The following is a 19,017-nucleotide window of genomic DNA, read 5'->3' as shown; positions in this document are numbered from 1 at the left end:
CACACACACACACACACACACAGATATGTGTGTGTGTGTGTGTGTGTGTGTGTGTGTGTGTGTGTGTGTGTGTGTGTGTGTGTGTGTAAAATGCGTGTAAGTTGAAATGCTAGAAGTTAATGTATGTAACAGTAACAGTATGACAAGCAATGTTTACACTTTTAGTTATTATGTAAAAATATGTGCCTTGCAAGTGATTCAAATGTTATATCTTAAAGTTTGTATATTGGCAGGCCACTTATTTTTGGCCCTCCAGTTTGTACTACAGTTGATATATTGCATGTTAACTTATGCTGTCTAATAGACTATAGAATAGTTTTCATGTTTCTGTAATATTTCAAAAACTAAGCACTTGGAAAGGAAATGTAGGGCACCATGTGAAATCTCACATCCTAACGAGTAAAAATGAAGCTGATAGCATGGTTCTAGGTTATATTATTACTGAGATATTATAAGTATTTGTAGATTTTTACATCACAGCAAAAGGTTCTCCCGTTCGATTCTCAGCTAGTGTGAGGGAAGTGCCTTCTGTGTGGAGTCTGCATGTCCTCTCCGCGGATCGAGTGGCATTCCGAAAGACATGGGTGAATGGGCGTGCCTTTGTTGAAGGTTGGGCGTCGAGCTGGCAACTTAGCACCGTGAAAATCTACTGCCAATCATTAGCGGACCGGAGTTCTGCTGTGGTGACCCCTAACCGGGAAAAGCCGAAAGACAACAACATTAACATGTCATCTTTGTGAAAGGAATTCTTAAAATTAGTTTTAAGACTTGGACATTCAAGATCTGTACCATTGTTTTGATGGCATTGTAATATACAACTGTGATGTTGACATTTTAATGATACTGCCATTTATCTGAAGTATGACTACAGATTCTGAAAAAGTTTCCAGATTCCCAGTTAAAGTTATTTGAAATCCAAAGATGTAATTTCTCAAAACCATGTATGGAACCAAAGAGTTATAACAACTTCCAACTCCTTGCTGCACACTATGCATACATCTTGCAAGCAGAAAGTCAGATTAAAGAGGGCATTAAGGCAGTCATCTGAATCAGGAGTTATATTATGGGTACTTCTCACCTGTTGGTAATACTTTGTCCTATCAGCCCAGCCTAGCGCTTTTTGTAACATTTTGTAAACCAACCAAGTCTGCTTCCTAGAATGCATTTGTGATAATAATTGAATGCATACTTCAATAAAATGGTAACATATTATCTTTTTCTCATGTAGGTGTTTCTAAAGCTGAAACGATACTTAAATAATCCTGATTTTAACCCAGTGAAAGTTGGATTAGTGTCTACTGCCTGTCGCTCCATGTGTCAGTGGGTGTTAGCCCTTGAACATTACCACAAAGTGTGCAAAGTAAGTTTTTCTGTATTGTGTTAGCTGTTTTGATAGGAAAACACTAACAAGCACAACATATTTGTGTCAGTCTTCATTTCATTGCTTCTTCATATTTTATAGCTGTAGCTACACTAGTTCAGACATCATTTTGTAAAGGAGGCTGCAGCATTGCAGTAACTGGACAGCGGAGCTAACAGCCAACTAAACAACAGCACTTGCTGTGCATTTCAAGTGGTGCTGGTTCCTAATTAATTTAATTTCTGTTTTTCCTACAGCTGTAGCTTCCTCTGCATTCTAGCTTAATGGAATAGTCTTTCATATTTGTCTATCTGTCATCAAGTTTCTGTCAAGTTTTCTGTCTTTCATCAAATGGTAATATATTTTCCTTTGATAAATACCAGGGGGGAACATGTTTACCATAACCTTTTGCTGTAGTAGTTCTCTCATCATGTAAAATGGACTGTCCGTTTCTGAAATATGTTGTTTTTACTCTAATTACATCAGCGGAACTATATTAAATTAATTAAACTTATGTTTGTATATAGTGTATGCAGAGCAGCTGTCCAAATTCTTCCTGACTACATGTCATTTTGTCCCATCAACTGATGATGCAGTCATGGGGAGAAATAGTAGAGTTTAGATGCCTTTCCTGTGATGAGCAGCAAATTTCAACACATAAAGTAACACAAAATATAGCACAATCATTGATCAGTCACTCATTCGCTCAGTCAAAAAATAAAGCAAGTAGGAGGTAAGAAAAGTAAAGTGGAACAGGATAAGATTCCTAGTAAAGTGTGTGGTAGTGCTTGAGACAATGTAGTAACACAGATGAAACACTGGAATAAATAGCTTTCTACTATGGAATGATTGTTTTTGGGAAGAAAATTAGTAGTATATAAATCACTTCAATGACAAAGTGTTTAAAGCAGCTATGAAAAAAATACCTGGTTTATTTCAGTGACAAAAGTTGTTGTGCATGGTAGAAAGGATGAGGTTTCATCATTTTTCAAGATCACATGCAAATATATTTTTACCATACTTTGAATATTTATAACTGTGTTTATTTATCGAATTATTGTTAGATTAGCTGATTGAAAGATCAATTAATTGTGCTACATTTTTTTGTCACTTCATATGTCGAAATCTCTTGCCCATTTTAGGAAATACACCTACCTGTCTACCTGCTAGAAACTGTTCTCCCCACAATTGCAATAAGAGAAGGTGGGACTAGATGATGCATGAAAAAGTGGTTTCTTTGAGCCATTGTTGTTTTTGTTTGTTTTGTGATTGAGGGTGGTATTTATTGTTCCAAAGTTTACACTCGAGTAGAAATTTTTTGCAAACCATGCCACTACAACTATATACAAATACAGTATTCACAATTTATTTGTGATGACTAATGAAATGCAAAGGTATTTTTTTTTAAATGCCTGCTTATGGCAAAAGTGTAATGTAGCTGAAGTTAATCTTTTAAGTATATGTGAAGTACTGGGTGAAAATGTTAATGTTCATATGCTTTCATACATTTTTGGATATTGTGGATGAATTTGGATATGCTCAAGTATGCTTGAAGAAGTTAAGGTAAGTAGTGAACAGTGCAGCTTTTATTATTAAGTTTTAAAAATATAAAGAAGTTTTATATGTTTTATGTAGGGTATTCTTATGTGGGCACCCTTTTTGTTTCTTTAAAGAGAGGAAAGGGAAAGTTAAGAAATATAGAAAAAAGGAGAAATAACAAAGAGGGAAACAAAGAAGGAAAACATCAAAAGGGTTGTGCTGGCAGAGATGGGATAGCAGTGGGTTTATGTTTTTAGTGGGGGATAGATCCCCGTATTTTTCAAATATTTTTAGTTAAGAGGGTAGTTTGAGTGGGAAGTAGTTGAGAAGGTTTAGGAGAAAGGATTAGGAAAGTAGTGAGGTGAAGAGTTGAGATCAAGAGGAATCCCTGGTCCACAGGACCTCAAACATTTGCAGTGCCTCATGGCATTGCAGTGAAGGACCCCAGAGGTCCTGTGTTGATGTGGTGGCTGGCACTGACTGGGACAAGTCGTCATCCTACTGGAGAGCATCTTGGATTGGCTGAAGGCATTTCTCCAGTACGTGTTCCAACACATCCTCAGCCATGTGCTGAAGCCCACAGTCTGTGGGACTTGCCAGGCTGCCAAGTACCACCACTCCAACCCTGTAAGGATGTCCCTGGACAGTCAGAGGGTTAACGCTCCCTGACCTAGGAGGAACACATTTCAGCTGTTCAGAAGGATTCTGGACCTGTGCAAAAAAATGAACAGAAATGAGAGGGAAAGAAAATAAAGGAGGACAAAAAATGCATAGTTGAATTACGAAAAAGAGAGAGGTAGAGTAGAGATGCAAACAATAAATTTACTCATAATATAGTAAACCAGTGCAATCTGTATTACCAGCTATTTTTATTTTCATGAAAACTTTATTCAAATAAAAGAAAATTCTTGGAAATGGTTATAGAAATATGGGAACAATCAGTATATTGCTATAAAGTGAAGATAATTTTCACATTTCAGTCTACTAATAATAATAATATATGCTTGTGTAACATAAGAAATGGTAATAATACACTTGACATTTCTGGCTGATTGTGTTGTGCTGCAGTTGTATACTCTACTGCTTTCTTTGTGTGCCTTACTCATATGTTTGGATTATATTTAGGTACATATTTCTACTTGCATAAACATATGTTGCATTTACCTCCAGTTATGCAATATTTCTATACCATATGTGTTTTAAAACTATTTTGATAAGATTAAACAAGGAAGAATACTTACTATAGAAATCTAGCCATCATTGTTGTCACTTTGTCTGTGCAGTCAGCCAGCTGGTCAGGCCTGCACTTCTATGGGTCATCGTAACAGTGGTGGCACTGGGGGCCAGAGCAGGTGATCCCTGTCATGGATGACAGGTGCTCACCCATCTCCTACCAAATGTCAATTTTTTTTCCAGTCCAATCCAAATACACTGGACTTGAATTTCTCCAGGTACAAATCCCTAAGAAGGTAGAGCATAATTTTAGTCTCTTTTTCAGACCAGCTCAGCTTCATATCTTCACAGGTGTTGCCATCTCTCAAAGTGCCAGAACCAAAATGAAATATGTAAGTACAGGGCTGTGGTTCACAGGTTTGGAACTACACCCTCTGGGATGTGACATCACCTTATCCAAGCCCATTTAACAAGTAGGGTCATTAGAAATGTCATGCCTATTATTGTTAAGTTTTTTTTTACCAAAATGCTTTATCACATAGACTTTTTTAAGGAGATACATTCACATTATATTTCCATGGTGAATAAAATTCAGTTATGTAATCCTTTCTTTTAAAGCTGCTTACATTTCCTTCTGCTTCTGTGATTTGCCTTTGTTTGTCTTTATTTGAACAATAAACCTGAATATCATGCATTAATCATTTGTTTAAGTATTCCTTTTGCAGTATTACATCAGTATTTATCTCCCATGTTTTTCTTTTCTTTATGAATAAAAAGCTTCTTGTGTGCCTGATTAAGAACATCTGTAAAGCTACTGAGTGATTTGAGGCAATGAGTTGTTCCAAAGTCTGCAGGATGGGCATGGATTCCACTTCATGATTATGCACACTGAACTGTATATGACTCCATTTTTCCTTTTCTAATCATAGGGCCATTAGGTTCATAGGTTCATAGGAAGTTATTAGGCTATTGGCTCTAGGGGCATTATAAGCCTAGCTATATTGTACCCTTGTTCCCTTACTGACCAAGTTGTATGATCTATATTTGCAGTGTGAGTCTATGATCAGCACTGATTGCCCTTATCCAAGAGGGACACAGGTGACACCTCCCAGGGTAAATTTAGTCTCCTATCCAGTTGTCTAAGTTATTCTTAAATACTGTCATTGAGGAGCTCTGTTTTACGTGAATTGGGAGTTTGTTCTAGAGGAATGGCAATATATGGCCAATCTGTGGGAGACATATCCATCTCTCTAGCATGTCCTGTTAATGTCGCAGGCTAGTTTAAGATCCTTAGAGCAAGTGAATCTTGTCCCATTTGACTTGCAGATGTGCACCATTTCCATTAGGCAGAGTCTATGACCACTCTGTAGGCCAGGCATAAGTCACATCTCAGCAGCCTATAAGATACAGAGTACAGTGACAGGGCCTTCAGTCTGTCCATGTAAGTCATGTGATGAAGGCCCTGAATTTTCTTGGTGAGGAACCTCTGAAGTGTCTCCAGCTGCTGCAGGTGTCTGGTGGGGTACATACAGAAGGGAGTGTCTGGTGGGGTACATACTGAAGAGAGTATTGTACTCTGTTAATGGTCTGATGAGGGATGAGTACAGGGGAGTTATAACATCCTTAGCTCTGGATGCGATGTCCTTACTTATGAGATGTGCAACATAGAAGGCCTTCCTTACCACTGTGGACACATGGTGATCAAAGTTAAGGTTGCTATCAATCTGGGTTCCCAAATCTCTCACCACAGGGTTTGAGCTAAGGGGGGTACTGTTATTATTATAATTTGTCTGGATTTCTCCTTTGCTGAAAGGGATGATAACATTTAGTTTAAGTGCTTGGCTTTGGCACCAATCATTTGTCTGTGTAAACCCGTTTTGTAGCATGTCAACATTGTTGGGGGATTCAGTGATTGCACCCATTTGGCAGTCATCTGTAAACTTGGTAAGCCACAGGCCATCTGTTTTTCACCTGGACTTTTGAGAAATAGATTCCAGACAGTAGGGGGCCCAGCACAGATCCTTGTGGTACGCCACTGGTAACTGGTCTGCTGGTAGAGGTGGAATCCCCAACTTTGATTGTAGGTGTTCTGTTGGTGAGCCAGTTGTCTACCTGTCTAGTGACATATGAGTTAATTCCCAGCAGGGTGAGTTTCTCAATGATGCCTGAGTGGAGGATAGTCTCAAAAGCCTTGGGTACGTCAAGATAGGCTGTATGTATGGTTTTGCCTTCATCCAGGGCTTTGATGACATTCTCGAAGAATTCCACCAGGTTTAATAACCATGATCTACCCTTAACAAAGTGAAATTGGGTTGGGGCAAGAGTTTGAAAGTCATCTATTTCTTTGTTGATAAAGTTCATGATGATTGTCTCCATGGCCTTGCACATAAGGCTAGTTAGGCTTATGGGTCTATAGTTCCCAGGGTCACTTGATGGACCCCACTTTATGCAAGGGAATTACTCTTGCTGTTTTCCACCCTGCTGGCATAAAGCCAGTACTTAGACTGTGGTTGAAGAGAATGCCAAGTGGTTCCACTAGATCCTGTTTTAGACCATTTAGTAAGCAGCCTGGGATGTTATCCTGTCCCATAGAGGGTATGTTTTTGGCCATGGAGCATACAGTTATGACCTGCTTTTTGGAGATACTAGGTTGAGGACTGGTGACAGGTATGCTTTGGGGTATGTTTGGTGAGGATAGAGATGGTGAAGTTTCCGCCAAGTCTGTCTTCTAGCAGGTTAGCTATGTCCTCAGGATCAGTATGAGTGGTACCATCCACTACTACTTTGGCACAAAGCTGGGCCTTCCCTTTTAGATTTCTGATGTAGCTAAAACATATCTTGTGATTATCCTTAGCTAGGGATGCTAGTTTAGCTTTGTAATTGGCTTTAGAGGACTTTATAAGATATCTAATTTGCTTGTTCAAGCTGTGAAGGGTGTCCTTCCTCTGCTGAGTCAGTTCCCTCTTGTCCTTAGACATTAGATTCTTCCTCTTGTTGTATAACCTATTTATGCTTGATGTCCACCAGGGTGGCTTGTTTTTTTTGTGAGGACCTTGTTTTGATCCATTCAGGTACAGCTGAGTCTGTACATTTGTGTAGATGTTTATACAGGGCATAGAATTATTAGTGTTATTTGTGCATTCACCTAGACAGTTGGGGATTGCTGCAGACTATCTCACTTTCTGCAACACATTCAGGAGTACCCAAGCCCTTTTTACATGGATTTGTTGCCTTGCACGCTCATGTATTACTGTAATTCACGCAAGTAAGCATAAAAAAGCCTAATATGCTTACACTATGTGTAAAAGGCAATGAGTGCACACAAATAAGTTCACCTCTGCCATATTAACTTGCAATCACTTGAGACAGGTGGCAAATGCTTTAGGAAACCACAAGCATTATCAAGTAAGGAATAAACAGAAAAAAAAATTTAAAATTATTATCAAGCAGTTTATATACATGTGATATAAGTGCATAATTTGAAGTGATTGCATTCTGATATACTGCATTTTCAAGAATATATTATTGTTCTGTCAAGATATGTGCTACTTTACTGGGAAAATTCTGAGTGTCACTCCTGAATAAAAAATGACAAGGCATTATTAGAAGAAGTATTTTTTCGTCTGATGATTGGATCAAAGCCTTAAGATTATGACTTTGAAATGCTATTTTAGGTACATTAATGATGCAGCAGCAGGATCCAGACAGAGAAAGGACAGTTTTAGCCATGAGGAGAACCATATCTTCATAGTAGCCCTTAAGACATACAGCAAATACCTTTTTGGAAAAGGGTGACCCAAGCAAGCTGAGAGGGCAAAGGCCTGGAACCAATTTGTTTTGAATAAAAAGTGCTGTTGGTAGAAGGAACCACACAATAACAGTGCAAGAGGAGGGCCAAAGTTATGATAGGACATGCCAGAGCAAAGACAAGGCAGAATGCAATTGCCCATAGTAGTATTGGGGGGACCCCCTACACTTATCCCTTCATCCTCTCTATTTATGGGGATGATTGTGACTCAGACAGTGATGGCACTGACATAATCAGAGATGGTAAGGACATTGGATATTACCCACTTCTGCAGAATCACCAGATATCTGCTAAGGAAGGTTGGTATAGCACCAGTAACATGTTTATATAGAAAACTGAATCCCAAACTGAAATGATTACTTGTAACATATGATAATTAGTATTAACAAGGGAAACTTACAGTTCTGAACATAATGACAGTGAACAGAGTGGTAAAGGTCCTCCACACCCCCGTACACAGTGCAGTAGTGAACAACAGCATTTGATTAGTAATGTAATATATTAATTTTTAGAGGTCAACAGCTGAAACAAACAGTTCCACTATACCAATAAATGTAGAGAATAGCAGCAGCAGAATGACTGCTGCTGATGATAATCATGTCAACATGCTTACATTTATGAGATCGCCTGAAGATCTCACACCCCACAACATGTGTTACACTACATGGAAAAACCCCTGCACCTCTACATCAATTTCTCCAAACCCCCAGGAACACCTTCTGGATGATAGTAGAAATTCAGAGGTAACAGTTTCCACAGGGACACATTTACAAAGGGGTGCCAGGAGAAGGCATATATCACAACTATCCAAGGAAAAACATAAAGTATTGGCTGCTCAGAAGCAAGTGTGAAGTGACATTGTTAAGGCTCAATGCACTGATGCACAGAGTCAGCTAGAAATGGTCAGAGTCCACCACGGTGTATTTGAGGATTTCTAGTGCTACATGGAAATAGCAGAGAGTAGAGATAATGTCACGATTATACTGATATATGGTGGCATACCAAGCATCCATGGCCACCTCCATCAGTACACTAGTGAGGATTTACCAACCTGAAATAGAAGGGGCAGAGGTTGGGGTACTATTTGGACACATGGGAACATATCACATGGTACTATAACTGCTCTCAAGAAGGTAGTGGAAATAGTAGGGGGGAACAAACACCACCAATTCCATGTAGGCCATATCAGCATTCATTGCGCAGCAGAAGCTTTCATTCGATCTCCCGGTCCTGCAGCATTGTGAGATCAATGTCTGCAGAATCACCTCCATCAAGTAGGTCACGACATCTTGGCGAGTCACCATCTAGCTCACATGACAGCCCCTCCTCAAGATCCCATATACCTTTACCTACCTCATCTTTTGGAGATGTTGAGTATGGCACATTTGAACTTGACATATTTTGATTCAGGCTTGACATTTCAGGCACAGACATGTCAATGTTTAACTTTAAAGGCAATGCATTATTTAAAAAGTGACAACAAATTTGAAAAAGGGCAGAATATGTGATTGTAGAATGTTACCCGGTATTAAAACACTTTGTATCTGCATGCATTTCATTTCAATAATGGTATTGCTTACTATTAAAGGAAATACCTGGAAAAAAAGTTGTGCGTCATAACAGTCAAATTGCCCTGATTTAAACCATTGATGGTCTATTCATTATCAATCTTACAACTGACAGTTCTTCAGAACATAAAGCAAGTATTATAAACTATTGAGATAAACAATCCTTAGAAAGTAAAAAAAAAAATTACATCATTATCCTTCCATGTAAGCTAGCACTGTTGCCATTTCACCATTAACACTGCACAAATAATGATGTCTCTGAGGACACAAATTATTGTGTATGACAAAATGAAATAATCTGATGTGCAGTACTTTAACAGAGAGCAATTATACATTTCAAATATATATATATAATACCTAAAACTGAGTAAACCTTGCAAAATGCAAAAAACACGTCATACATTTTCCATCTAAGTGCAAGGTATGAATTCATGTGAAGAACTGAAATAATACTTTTTATTACATGTACCACTTGAGGATATTCAGTATGTGCATACTTAAGTACGCCACCTAAGCTGAATTTTTTGAGCAAATCATTTAAAAATTCAATTATTTCTTATATGATGCCTTATGACATCATGAAACAGGTGTCAGTGAGCACTCAGGCATAACTTTTATAAACAATAATATGATGAAGTAAAAGAATATTTAAAGAGAGAAGGGGATGTCTGATTAACATTGACAAGTAGACCATGCACCACCCAGCATAACCCACATATATCATTGTATGCATCATCTGTGTGTTTTACAAGAAAGGAAACAGTAAACTGAATGTCATGGTCCATAATTCTGGATGAGACACCACTTCTTTCCCTGCACAACTGTATGCCATGTAAGAGTCTGATGCATGGGGTCCCTTACTATTGCTTCTGGCTGGTCATCATTAGTTATAGTAGAACTATAACTGGCAACTGCAGTGACAGCTTGGGTAACTTCACCATCAGACCGGCACATGATCACGTTATGTAGAATGCAACATGCAGTAAATATCCTGCTTGCAATAGTTGGGCCATACAGAAGGGCACCCCCAAACTCATCCAGGCACCTAAATTGACTCTTGAACATGCCAAAGACCCTCTCAATGACAATACAGGTCTGAGACAGGGTTGTATTGAAATAAGCTTCAGCAGCTCCAGTTAGATTTCTCACTCGAGTCATATGCCATGGCTCCAGTGGATATCCAGTATCACCTGAAAAAAGAGACAGACAGAGAGAGAGAGAGAGAGAGAGAAATTGCGGGAGACAAAGCATAGAAAAAGTGGTTTAGTGTTAAGCAATATATTTTGTTATGAATAACCAATTAAATACAAAATATATATATTTTTCCACTTACCAACAAGATAACCACTGGGCATTCTACCATTCAGGAAAAGGCAGTGTCAGTTATGGGAGTCATGTGCCCTGACAAAATGCTGGGTTGATACGCTGGTGATGTACCCCCATGCATCACACACTGCCTAGCAATTGATGAAATGGTAGCCCTTTCTTATACTGTACCACTCCCTCAGTGGTCCAGTTGGGACCCTAATTGCAACATGGGTGCAATCTATCACACTGAGCATTCAGGAGAATGTACCTTCCTTTAAAAGGCACACATAGTTGAGGCTCATTCCTGAGGTGACACTGGGAAATAGATGTACTGATCCACACATGCCAAGAGAAGATCCAGGAACTGATGAAGTATCCTAGAGACAGAAACCTGTAAGATACCCAACATGTCCTCAGGCTGTTTCTGGGTGGTCCCAGGGCAATTATAGTGAGGGCTAGACATACCTTAGTATCCACATGGATAGGATGGCCATGCATCCTCATAGTGCTCCTGTGGGAGCCATACATACCTATTAAGACGCTTACAGCATCCCTGTCCACTCTGAACCTGTCAAGGATTTCCTGATTATCAAATCTCTAATGAGTAATTTTGTACCTTTATCTCAGTCTTCTTAGCTGATGAACACTGCTGGTTGCAAGAGTTTTGGCTCATCAAGACAAGCTGCTCATATCAAAAAACAGCTAGGCTAGCAGCAAGGAAAAGCAGCTTTGTGGATTGCAAAATAGATTGAAGAGGCACAATTCTAACTTTTGTAATGAATCTGCAGATGGTGAAGAAACATGTTAAATTATGACTGAATCACAAGCTGACTGGAAAAGAGATCAATAGCATACACAAATTTACACCTTTCCTGATTTACATCTTGTTATAACTTAATTTATGTACACTTATTCATGACCATAGCACATTTGTGTAAGTGACCTCTATGAATCGGGCTGTTGTTACGTTAATGCGTGAACAGCATGGATAGCCTGCACATATTCACTTAATGATTATAAATGCAACCATATATCTTTGGCTCAGAATTTACCTAATGGGACAACTTTTATTGATAGCGTCATACTAGACGATACATAATCAGGATACAGAAAATAAAAAGATAATTTTAGCAAACTTTATAAATATAGCTGCAAAGATGTAAATAAAGTAAAAATTTGTATTTTAGAGTCAGAAACCCCAAATGAAATGATGAAATCACAATTGTAGCAACAAGAAATGGTAAAATATTTTTGCACTTGATTCTTAAATTGCATTAAAAAAGAAGCAGATTGCTGTATGGGTTTCAGTTGTAATTGTTTTCTTAATTATTATATATATGTTGAATGTGGTGTTACTTTTTTATTTATTTTTATTGTTCTAAGTCTAAATAAGCACAAACAATGTTTTTCAGCACTTTTTGTTCCTGTAGATATGATTTTCCTGAAACTGTCTGACTCCATATATACATTCCTAATTTCAAAATGATTGTGGCATGAATTATTGTACTCTCTGCTTCTCAGTGGATTATTTATCTGGGTTTATCATTTGTGACAAGGGGCATCAGGGCTGCCTAATCTAAGTTAGTATACATGTTTATATAGCCCTTAGAACCTGTTTCACAAAGACTCATACATTTATTTCTTGTTAAGTGTTAAAATTTTCTAGTTTTTTTTTTCTATAAACCTTACATTTTATTCTTAGATCCTCCCTCTTAGTGGTCACTGGCATCAGGGATTTATTTGACCTTTAGATAACCTCCTTTCTAATAATTGCTTAGTAGTCTTCGTACCACTATTGGCACCTTATGTTACCTGATTTAAAAGGTATTTTCTTTAAATACCATAGTTGCTATTTTCATTCTTCCATTTCCTTTCTACACTGTTTCTAATAATTACTTCTGGTAACCTTTGCTTAAATAATTATCCTTTTCTGCTCAAAAAAATGTTGTTCTTGTTGTTGTTGTTGTTAGTTCAGGGTTTGTTCTCCTTTTCCTGTAGTGATGTTAGAGAAACCAACAGGATTTAAGATGTGCACTTGTTGTGGGCGTAAGATCCCAAACTCAGATGCCCACAAGAAGTGCATTTATTGTCTGAGACCAGACCACCTTAACACAACCTGTACAGTATGCTCTACTTTTAATCCAAGACCGTTAGCTGACAGGAAAAATAAGCTTATCCTCAAAGGCTTACTTACTGCTACTTCTGGGGCTCAAACCCCTTCTAAAACAATATGTTTCTTCAGATTCCAGAAAAAGGTCTCCTCTGAAGTCCCCAAGGTCTTCCTCGGAGCTGATAGAAAAGATTAGAAAATTCTCAGATCCAACCTCCTTGGATTCTAAACCTCTTGGCCTTCCTTCATCCAAAGTCATCTTCGCGATCCAAAAGGGTTGGCACCTATAGTGATATCTCCTTTGCCTTCTATTTCTTCTTCAGATCCTAAGTTCTCAGATCTGCCAGCCAGTACATGTCACAGAGGTCATACTCCAGAGTACACAGTTAAACTTATTTCTCCTTCCCTTCCCATGCAGTTATTCCAAATTCTGAAGAAACATTCTCGACCTCCTTCCACAGTATCTCCTAAGTCTTCCAGAAGTCTGTCAGAGGTGGATGTGGACAGGATGATGCATGAATTCCTCAGAGCTCAGATCCAGATGGGGGTTCTGCCAGCTCAGTCCACTGCTGGATCTGTGAGTGTGCTTACAAAGTCCATTATTTCTCGTTCTCCAATCCAACCTGTAGTTTTGGAGTTCCAGGATCTGAAATCTCCAAGAGATTTGGCATCAAATCCAAGGCAGGTTCATTCCTCCACTCCAAGGCATTGGGTTTTGCCCCAGTTTTGTTGGATCCATCCCTCCATTTCAGAGCTTCGGCCCTTGACAGCATGGATCTGATTCTCCCCGTGATGCATAGATCTGGGGGTGGCCCTGACCTACCTATTTTAGAAGTTTCAGCTTCAAGGAGGAAGGAGATAGTTTCCCCTAGTCCCTCAGCATTCAAGGTGGTATAAATGGCCATTGTTTATCCACAGAGAACCATTATCTCATGTTTTGGATCCTATCTCCTTTCCCTCATTGGCTCTGAGCTCTGAATCCATCAGACCTACTCCACAGAGGCAGCCAGTTCCAGTAAATCTCCAGACGGTTCCACTAGAAGAACGTCCCCTCTCTTCTGATACCTTCCCTGAACATCTCACAAAGAAGGTTCCTTGGAAGAGGACAGGCAAGAGGAGACACATAGACTCCCACATGAAGTATCTCACAGAAGAGGCTGATTTTGATGAGGGAGAAGGATTTCCACCCAATGACATCTATTTTGGAGATATTCCGGAAATCCTTAAGCAGAGTGGCTGGTCATCCCAAACTCCTTCTCCTGAAGAATCACTGTTTTTGGAGACTTTTGGTGCTGGACCATCTATGTCTTGGGTGAACCCCCCACCCCCCCCCGGCAGACAAACTTATTGACCTGGTTTCCCGCCAGGCATGGAGGAGCCAGACACTGTCAACCCCATCCCAAAGCACCCAGATAAGTTTTTGGCCTCTCCTTTTGGACTGTCCTCACTGGAGCAAAGAAGTTCCTGTTGAGCAGCCACAAAGAAACATCTGGCAGAGCAGAGCTCTTCTGTCCATCTGCTAAACAGTGAGTCCAGAGCATTGGACAGATTTGAAAAGTGAGTGTTCACCTCAGCTACCTTCACTCTGAGGTCACTTTATTATCTGACACATTTTATTAGGCTACAGAGAGATTTGACTAAAGAACTATCAAATACTATCTCTGAGTCTATGTCTGCTGAGGATTTCAAAAGGATGTCATCTCAGCTAATCGCTCTTTGTCTACTTCAGATGTTTCAATGAAGTTAATCTCTCATACAGCTAAAGGTACCTCATGAGTAACCGGTTCAGGTATCACCATAAGGAGACATGTCTGGATGCAGCTGTGCGATGTTGCGCAGCCCTATAACTTCTTTTGTTTGGGCCATCAGTTAAAGATACGCTTACCTGCAGTGATAAAGATGGAAAATCCCTGTCTTGCATAGGAATCATGTTTTCTACTCCTCGATGGACTTTTTCTTAAATCAAAGTGGTGGTAAGAAGATGTGGTTTGGTAAATCTCTGGGACTTTCCAGGATTCACGTGGGGATAATTCCTGTAGAAGCAGAGGAGGAAATTTTAATGGTAGATGTTGCGTGAGAGGCAGAGGAGCCCCACAGAACCAGGACTTTAGAGAATCCTTTTCTGACAGGTCCTATCAGTGCTCATGAAGCACTGCCCAACTGTCCAAATCTGGAGATAGTTAGGGGTCAGTTCTGTTTGTGCCTAGATGTTTGGACAAATATCACAACAACTTTATGGGTGTTAAGAAGAATATCCAGAGGTTACTACATACAGTTTTTCCTTCTTCCTCCTTGTCAGAGGAAGAAACTTCCCAGCATTCCACTCAGTCAGAGGAAGGAAGCAGCACAAGAAATACAAAAGCTGCTACAAAGAAGATTCATTCAAAGGGTCCCACCTGACCAGATAAGATTTGGAACTTACTCACTCTTCTTTTTAGTGCCAAAGAAAACAGGGGCCCTCAGACCTATTTTGAATCTAACCAGTTTGAACCAGTATGTAAAGAAAACAAAGTTTGGAATGGTCAAGGTTCACTCCATCCTGCCCTTTCTGTACAAGGACAACTGGATGTGCTCTCTAGACCTTCAGTACGTGTACTATCACATAAAAATAGACAGATGATCCAGAAGGCATCGTTACTTTTGTCTGGGAGCCAGTCATTACCAGTTCAGAACTCTGCCCTTTGGACTCATCACAGCCCCCAGTGTGTTTGCCAAATGCAAGGTAGTAGTGGCAGCTTACTTGAGGCTCAAAGGATTCCAGGGTGTTTCCTTATCTAGATGATTGACTACTCGCTGCCCCCTCCGGGCTTCAACTTTAAAAAGCCAGGGACTCTTTGCTCCAGATTTGCAATGCCTTCGGCATTTCAATTAATTTTGCCAGATCACAGCTTGCTCCAGTTTAGAACCTGGAATTCATCAGAACACTTTTGAACACTATCACTGAGGTGGCATTTTTACCTTTCCACCACATTGCTTCTATAAGACATCAGGTACATGATATCTCATCCTTCTCCTCCAGCAAAGTTAGTGATTCAGGTACTGAGGTCTATGTTAGCTGCCATCGTACTGCTTCCCTTATTATGCTTCTTTATACAAATTCTCCAATGGACCTTAATTGTACAGTAGTCCATTCTACATCAGCCCCTGTCTTTTCAAATAAAAGACACCCCAATTTTCAAGTGCCACATTTGTTGATGGATTCAGTCTGATGATCTCTTTTTGGGCAGACCTTTAGTTCTTCCAAATTCAGTTGCCACAGTGAACACAGATACTTCCCAACTTAGGTGGGGGGGGGGGGTTCTTGGGAAGGATGGTCCAAGGCATGTAGTCCCCCCAAGAGACCAAATTGCATATCAACATCCTAGAGATAAGAGCAGTCCTTTTAGTGTTGCAGGCATTTCAAGAATCACTCCCCCTGGGGACTTCTGTAATTCAAACAGAGAACATGTCAGTAGTCTGGTACATCAACAAACAAGGATGAACCTGATCTTACCCCCTGCGCAAAGAAGCCATGAGAGTCCGGGAATGGGCAATCTCTTCAGACAACTTTCTGTGACACACATCTCAGGGAAAACTAACATGTTGGCAGACAAGCTAAGCAGATCTATTCTGATGCCTCACAAGTGGTCCCTCAATCAGTCGGTAGTGAATATGATCTTCAGTCGTTGGGACCAACCTTGCTGTGACTTATTTACCACTCCTCTCAACAACAAGTGCAGCAAGAACTTTGCTCTGATCCCCCCTCAGGGGGAGTCAGTGAAAGACACTCTGAACAACAAGTGCAGCAAATACTTTGCTCTGATCTCCCCCTCCAGGGGAGTCACTGAAAGACACTCTGCTTCATGCTTGGCTCTCAGGTCTCCTTTATGCTTACCCCTCTCGTCCACTGATTCTAATATTCTCAGAGAAAGCAAGCAGACTAAAGAGCTTAATAATCCTCATTGCCCCTTCTGGCCTTGGCAAGTTTGGTTCCCCTTCCTGCGGTCTCATTTTTGTTATCCTCCATGGATACTGGAGCCTCATCAGGATTTCCTATCTCACCCATCAGGCATTCAGCATCCCAAACTTTATGCCCTAAAGTTAACCTCATGGTTTTTCCACTTCCAGTAAATAGTTAGATAGTCAAGGCTTTCTTCTCTAGTTTGCGATATTATTTTGGCTTCCCAAAAAGTTTCCACCAAGAATGTTTATAAGAGCAAATGGAAAAGGTTTTCTATTTAAGCTTCTGACTACAATGTCGACCCCTTTTCAGCTCCAACTTCTGTAGTTCTTCATTTTCTTACAGCTCTTTTTAGTGAATGGGCCAGTTTTTCTACAATTAAACTTCAATTGGCAGCAATTTCATATTTCCATTCAAGAAGTAAATCTTTCTCCCTGACTTCTTCCAGATTATGTAAAATATTTATGAATGGCGTTTTTCACCTCAGACCCCTGATAAAGGATCTTTCACCGCCTTGGGATCTTACTATGACAAATGTGATCTAAAATTTCTATCATGGAAAATGGTCTTCTTGGTAGCTATAACTTCAGGAAAAGGAATTTGTGAACTCCAAGCCATTTCAGCAAAACCCCCTTACATTGTGTTTTATAAAGACAGGATTTCTCTACAGATTAACCCTTGCTTGGTACCTAAAGTGGCTTTTGAAAATAACATCAACCAATCCATTAATTTACCAGTCTTTTTTCCAAATTTTTCTAATAAGGGGGAGTACATGCTCATCTCCTTAATGAGTACAAACAACTACATTTTTATCTTAACAGAACAAAATAGTTTAGAAAGTCAGATAGCTTTTCATATCCTTTTCCTCAAATCACCTGGGTCAATCAGTTTCTAAAGTTACTCTAGCTAAACGGGTTACAGATTGCATTTCATTTATTTATTCTCAAAAAGGTTTAGTGATCTTTACATCTGCCCACCTCGTTGCTGCTGTGTGTGCTTGGCTGTGCGCTAATACTCTGCACTATCTCCTCAAATCGACCCTGTGTTTCTGCCTGGGTTCCATTCATCTCTCTCTCTCTGGGTGCTCTCACATTAACAGGACTCATTCTCATTCAGCACTATCTCCCTCTATCCTCCTCTACCTCAAGATTACAAGAAACTATCTCCTCAATGTGTTTCTGCCTGGGTTCCATACCTTCTATTATCTCCACTAGGGTGCTCTCTGCACATTAACCTGGGACTCATTCAGGACACTATCTCCCTATACCAACCTCTACCTCAAGATTACAAGAAACTAAATCTCCTCCCTCAACAATGTTTTCTTTTGTGTTCTGTTTTTCTCTCCTATTATTCCACTAGGGTGCTCTCTCTCTGCACCTGGGACTCATTCAGGACACTATCTCCTCCTACCAACCTCTCCTACCAACCTCCGACAAGACTCTATCCTCTAGGCCCTCAAATGTTCTTCTGCCTGGATTCCTTCCCTCTTCCCACTAGGGCTGCCTCTGGCACATCTCACTACTCATTCAGGACACTATCTCACTCCTATCTCCCCTCTACCTATCTCCTCCTCAAGATTACAACCTCAAACTTACTCCTCAAATCTGCCCTGTGTTTCTGCCTGGGTTCCATTCCTTCTATCTCCACTAATTGCTCTCTCCACTGGGGTGCTTTCTATCTCCATTCCCCAACCTCTTCTCCTCCTCACCAACCTCTACCTCAAGATTGTAGTACCTCTACCTCAAGTAGGTATTAACTTATTAAGCCCTACTATACTGCTAAGCTATTAGATTGCCATTGCAGCAGCAGCCAGCAGCCCTTTCCCCCCCTTCCTCCATTTACCACCTCCACACAGAATTGGATAGCCACAAAGAATATCCTCTCTCTCCTGAAGCTGCCCTACACCTATTTTGGCCCCACAGTTCCCACCAGATGTCACCAGATCCCTTATCTCTATCCCCACTACACTCTTTCTATCTTTCTATACTCTACTCTCTTTCTTCCCTTCCCTACTAATCTCTTATCCTCTTCCTAATAAATACCTTCTATCTTCCTACCTGTCTTATCCTCTCCTCCTTGACTCCTTTTCTCTTCTGAGACTCCCTCTCTTTCTCTTCCCTTCTCCTTCTGTCTGATCTCTCCAACCTCCGGCCCATGCCCACCCACCCACCCCCCCTACCCATACCACATACACAGACACTACACCTACCA

The 19,017-nt window shown here is 40.1% G+C and overlaps 1 protein-coding gene across 1 annotated transcript in view; it reads left to right on the top strand.

Annotated features, from left to right (window-relative positions):
* The window catches only part of DNAH14 (dynein axonemal heavy chain 14), a 2,550,346-nt gene that overhangs the window by 714,619 nt on the left and 1,816,710 nt on the right, over window positions 1–19,017 (top strand). The window contains 1 exon segment of the mRNA XM_044060213.1: window positions 1,229–1,360. Coding sequence (XP_043916148.1) covers window positions 1,229–1,360 — 132 coding nt within the window.

Source organism: Protopterus annectens, chromosome 1.part2 (genome assembly GCF_019279795.1).
Source record: "Protopterus annectens isolate FY-2018-M chromosome 1.part2, PAN1.0, whole genome shotgun sequence".
Classification (NCBI taxonomy): Eukaryota; Metazoa; Chordata; order Ceratodontiformes; family Protopteridae; genus Protopterus; species Protopterus annectens.
This window is presented reverse-complemented; position numbering and strand designations above follow the sequence as displayed.